We start from the raw sequence: 5,915 nt of genomic DNA on the forward strand, positions 1-5,915 counted from the left end.
AGGGGTACAGTCACACACAGACCTGCACATGCATGCACCCACAGCCATATACAGGGGTACAGTCACACACAGACCTGCACATGCATGCACCCACACTCGGATACAGGGGTACAGGTCACACACAGACCTGCACATGCATGCACCCACACTCGGATACAGGGGTACAGGTCACACACAGACCTGCATATGCATGCACCCACACTTAGATACAGGAACACAGATCACACACAAATATCACTGACACACAAAAAGATAGGCAATAGTTGATAATACTTAAGTTTCTTGTTCTGGAATCCTGTTGGTAGAAATTTACATCTCCATAATAATATTTATATTACTGCTTTGAGTAGGTGGGCCTTCTGTCTATGTGTTACTTTCATTGGTTAATAAATAAACTGCCTTGGCTTTTTGATAGGGCAGAATTCAGATAGGTGGAGTAGTCTGAACAGAATGCTGGGAGAAAGAAAGCAGAGTCAGGCAGACGCCATGACTCTCTTCTCTGAGACGGATGCTGGTTAGACTCATGCCTGTAAGCCACGGTCAAGTTGCAATACAAATATTAGAAATGGGTTAGATCACTATGTGATAGTTAGCCAATAAGGAACTGGAGATAATGGGCCAGGCAGTGTTTAAATGAATACAATTTGTGTGTTGTTATTTCGGGTGTTAAGCTAGCCATGCAGGAACCGGGTGGGACAGTCCGTTCCCCTTTAACAACAACTGATTATAAATATTTATTATGTGGTATATAATACTGTATTTATTATAAGGGTCACATAATCTACTTGAATATTGAGTTAAATCAACCGATTCATGGCTGCTTTTTCTTCAAAAAAAAAAGAAAGAAAGAAACACTAGTAATTTTATAGCTTATATTTCTGGTACAATTTTATCACTTTTTTTTTTTTTTTACTTTGCCCAGTGGAACCCTCTAGTAACAATTTACATGCCTTCCCATCATAGAATCTCTAACGATAAAGAGTGAACATTGGTCTCCCAGGGACTTTGTATAGCACGAAGATACACATTTCTTCTTCAAAAGCAGTTTAGAGGCATGCTCTCACTGTGTTACCCCAGGACGGCCCCCAACTGGAGTTGCTACACTCTCACCCAGGAGTGTGAGGCTATAAAAGCACACTCACACCTCGCCTTTAAAACCCCCATTGAAGACCTGACCAGAACTGGACAGTTGGCAAATGCTCACAGACAAACAGATAATGTGCACAATGATATGTATGGGCAAATATTTTAAACAGTTCATCCATCAGAAAACCTGGTAAAATTGCTGCCATATTTGTCTTGCGGCTTTGAATAGTTCCCAAGACACTGTGACTTTCTTTATGCCCCGGCTTTGGAATGCACTGGCCGTGAAGGTTTTCTGAAGGTGTTCGAGCCATCCAATAAGCATTTGCTGGAGTGGGGCAGTGGTGGTGCATGCTTTTAATCCCAGCACTCAGTAGGCAGAGACAGATATCTGCCATTTTGAGGCCAGCCTTGTCTACAAAGTAAGTTCTAGTACATTCAGGGCTGTTGCACAGAGAAACTCTATCTCAAAAAACAAAAACAAATAAACAAAAACCCCCAAGCCAACCAAGCAAACAAAAAGAGCATTTACTGAGCATGTGCTTCTGATTAGCGCTTAACTACGGGGAACCATGCGTCCTTTTCCTTGGTTGTGAACCCCCTTGCTTAGAATGCCCGACCTTCTTCTATTTGCCTGATGAAACTGTCTCTGGTCCTGTCATCTTCACTCATTCTATGCCACCTCCTGCCTTGCTGAGAAGACATCAGGCGTTTCTTCCTTTGATGAGTACAGTAACCCTTCCTCAAGCAGCCTAGCAGCAGGGGTGTGAATGGGATGCGGGTGGCAGAATAAGAGGATGTGCAAAATGGCTCTTAAAGAAGGATCTCCTGCTAGCAGCTAGGTTGAATCTCCCGTGGTCTCTCAGCACTTCCCTAAGTGTGCACAGTGTTCAGGGATTCACCTTCTGGAGCACAGCCATGATGTGTCCAGAGCCGGTTGACGAGATACTGTCCTAGAACACTGTGTCCACTTGTATCACCACACTGCACCTCCAGTGTGTGTGTGTGTGTGTGTGTGTATGACTTGTAAGTCCTCCTTGTTGCTCAACAGGACGGTCTGGTGACCAGAGAGTGTCTTTTATTCCATTTGGGATTTTGCAGTGTTTAACAGGTAAGACACACTCCAGCCAGCAGCTAGTAGACATAAGAATATTTTATATATTTGATTGCACGATGCTGGCATAGGACACTGTTCCTCATGGCTTATTCTCTCTTGTCCAGCTCTACACCTGTCCTTTATTCTTCAAGCATTGAACATAATTCCCAAGTCAATACCAAGTGCGTAAATGATTATGGGAATAAATATTAGATACAAACCTCACCTTTGACTCCCGACTCCTTTATGACATGGTTGTGACTCAGAATCTTAGTGACTGGCGTAGACTAGCATAAATGTTACTAATGTTCTATGTCAATATTCTAACTGACCCTGCTATCTAGAAAGATGCCTGTTTACGCTGTAACGTGTAAGCATGCGCCGAGTGCTGCAGTGGTCTGCGGTGTTACACACCTACAGTTTCTAGACTGTTTACATTGTAACATGTAAGCTTGGGGCTTTGAAGGCGTAAGTCACTAACAATGCCACACCAGTTTGGAATTATGATTAATAGGGTGATATTTATTTAAAGGGGAAAAAACTTACAGATCTCCGTCCCAGACAACAGCCCTCTGCGTAACCAGGAAGGGAGTCTAGTCGCCGGCGGAACAGGAAGTGAAGAGAGAGAGGAGAGGGAAGTGGCCGCTTTTTTAAAGGGAGAGAGACCACGCCCCAATGGACTGGTATCTCAGCGGCTATAGGCTGGAGGAGCCGAAGGACCTCCTGCAGCAGGGCTTTGCACACTGGGCTAGCAAAACTTCCCCAGTAGAACCGGGGGTGTGAGTCAGAGGTAGAGCCCCAGCCTAGAATCCCCCAGTGAGGGGTGTGGGTGTGTCTCAGCGTTAGAGGGTTACCACAGCCTGTGTGAGGCCCTGAGCTCCTCCTCAGCATACAGAAAGTTCATGAGAGTTCATAACCACTTGACCTGCCTGGAGCTGTGCAGCGCTTTGTGAAGTGTAGAATCAGGAAATGATTGCTTTTTCTTTCCTTTCGGGGTGGATGATGCTCAGGGCCTCACATGAGCTGGGTAGTGCAGTAGACTGTCCTGGGCCGTGCTGTGGGCCTGGGTATTGGTCCTGGCAGCTGCAGTGCTGATCCTAACCAGTTCTGCACTCTTCCACTTTGATCCTCTCCTTAGAGAGAACCAGGGCTCCGGGGTCCCCACGTCTGGTCCCAACCTGTCCACCACAAGGCCAATCCAGCAGGACCTGGGCCGCCAGGACTTGCCACTGGCCGAGGACCTTGACAACATGAAGAATAACAAGTTGGCCACCGGGGAGCCTGTCAGTCCCCACGACAGCCTGGGCCACAGTGGCCTTCCCCCAAGCCCCACCAAGATCGGGAACAGCACCAACCCTGGTCCCACCTTGGCCACCAACCCCCAGAACGCTGCCAGCCATAGGACGCCCAACAACCCGGGCGACCCGTCCAACCCCGGCCCCCCCAAGACCCCCGAGAACAGCCTTATCTTCATCAACCCCAGCAGCACTCAGCCCAACTCAGCGAAGACTGCCAGGAAACCCGAGCACATGGCGGTGGAGATCCCCCCAGCCTGCCCGCCCCTCAACCACACTGTGGTCCAAGGTGAGGAGTTGCAGGGTTGCTGGGCCATTTTCTCCACAGTCCCTGCTCAGAGTCTTGGGAGGAAGAAACACTAGACCCTGTGTGCAGCCCTCAGTGGACTTGGCCTGTGGCCATGCTCCACACCCTACCTTCCCTCCACAGAGCACACACTACCACAGGGGAGAAAAGAATCCCCAAGTGGAAACTGGGGGCCTGGGGACAGCGCATCTGGAAGCATCATCATTGTAAATGGTCTAGTGGCACAGTGAGCAAGGAAGGAGCTGGGGCCTGGCCTGGTTGGTAGAGTGCTTGCCTAGACACTCCAGCACCACAGACAGCCTACAGTAGTGGTAGGTGGGGGCAGGAAGTTCACAAATTCCAGGCCACCCTTAACTACACAGTGGCCTTAAGGCCAGCCAGGACCCCATGTCTGTTAACAAGGATAATGTCTGTTTATCCCAGTGTCTATGTCTCTCGGAACCGCTGTCGCTGCAGCACACACTTAGGAGCGTTTACATGCTCTTCTCTCTCCTGGTGACCAGATGGCTCATGCACCAGTGTGGCCCATTTGGATCGGCTTCACTCCTCTGTCACCTGGGGCTCCGGCCCCTAAAGACAACTGCGTACATTCCTGTGAGGAGTGAGTCAGTTTTGGGCTTGGGGTTGCTGTTTTGAGGTAGCATCTCACTGTATAGCCCAAGCCTAAGCTAGAAGTGACCCTCCTGTCTCTCTTTCCCTGTAGTGGCAGAATTACAGGTGTGTGCCACCACAGCTGACTTCCCCGTGGTGGGTCTTGATAATAAACTAATTTTACTAGTTTTTGGATGAAGAAACAGACCCCCGGGGAGGTTCAGCCTGTCCACAAACAACCACACAGGGCTGTGGAGCCTGCACACAGGAAAGGTGCTGCAGTCAGAACTGGGTGTTCTCACAGGATCTGAGTTCTCTACTCTATGGGCAGCTGCACCATGCAGGTCCTAGTCACATCAGAAAATCTAAGGGAACAGAGGCACCATTGCTATGTAGAGTGGGAGCTGATATTCTAGGGCCAGTTCACCGGCAGCTGTGTGACCTTGGACTAGCCACTTTACTTCCCTGTGCCCAGATTCCCTTCTCTGTCAGGTGGTGGGCACAGGCACCAAGCCCACAGGGTCGGGTGACACCTGGTGTACAGGAAGCTCTTTCCCCAGTGTCCTATGCTTAGCCTTGGCTCCAGGAATGACCAGGAGTCCAGAGCTTTGTGGGTAAAGAGGAACCCATGTTTATCCTTGTTGCAACAGTAAACAAAAATGCTAACCCAGACCCACTGCCAAAGAAGGAGGAAGAGAAGAAGGAGGAAGAGGAGGCAGACCCCGGGGAGGACGGCCCAAAACCCATGACGCCCTACAGCTCCATGTTCATCCTCTCCACCACCAACCCGTGAGTATGGGAGCAGAGGCCAGGCTCCCCGGGTGGGTGGGGAAGCAGTGCCAGATTATTCTCTTCAGCACCATCTTGAGTCTTGAGGCCCTCAGTAGTCCCTCTTGCTTAACTCATAGGAGATAAAACTTGTCATAACATACTACCCTGGAAAAGACCCCTTCCTGCCGTGAGATGGAAACCACTGCCGTAATACTGACCTGTGCCCTGCTGGGACAGGTGTCCTTTAGGAATTGCTGCCTTGTGCTGTCCACGACCTGCACGACCTGTGTGGCAGTTGTGCCTCTGAATTCTGTGAATAACCATTGCGCCACACAGATGTGGACTCTGGACCCTTGCATGTCAGCTTTTTTCTAAAGTTCAGTTTTTCTCCTTTACTAAACAAATGTCTAAGTGGCACTTACTGTCAAGTATTGTTCCAAGTGCTTTATAAATTTACAGAACAGCCTCTTAGCATTGGTGCAGTGAAAGCGGGTGAGGCTTGAGCCAGAACAGGCTGCTTCTAACAGCGCAGGTTTTGCTTGTTTGGGTGGGGGTGGATCAGGCTTTGTGTGTGCTAGGCAATCACTTCGCCAGCTAAGCTGCAGCTCAGGTTTTCTGCTCGTGGTGGAAGTGATGGGATTTGTTTTGAGCTTTGTTTTTAATTTTATTTATCATTGGTGTGTGTGTGTGTGTGTGTGTGTGTGTGTGTGTGTGTGTGTGTGTTTGCCATGGCTCCTGTGTGGAGGCCAGGAGACCCTGGAGTCATTGTTCT

General features: G+C 49.1%; 1 protein-coding gene across 1 annotated transcript in view; it reads left to right on the forward strand.

The window, feature by feature from the left end:
• Nucleotides 1-5,915, forward strand: part of LOC113455530 — a 35,626-nt gene that overhangs the window by 28,030 nt on the left and 1,681 nt on the right. Inside the window, exons 5-6 of the mRNA XM_026777352.1 lie at nucleotides 3,211-3,763; nucleotides 5,023-5,161. Coding sequence (XP_026633153.1) covers nucleotides 3,211-3,763; nucleotides 5,023-5,161 — 692 coding nt within the window. The remainder of the gene's footprint in view (nucleotides 1-3,210; nucleotides 3,764-5,022; nucleotides 5,162-5,915) is intronic.

This window comes from Microtus ochrogaster, chromosome 4 (assembly GCF_000317375.1).
Source record: "Microtus ochrogaster isolate Prairie Vole_2 chromosome 4, MicOch1.0, whole genome shotgun sequence".
Classification (NCBI taxonomy): Eukaryota; Metazoa; Chordata; class Mammalia; order Rodentia; family Cricetidae; genus Microtus; species Microtus ochrogaster.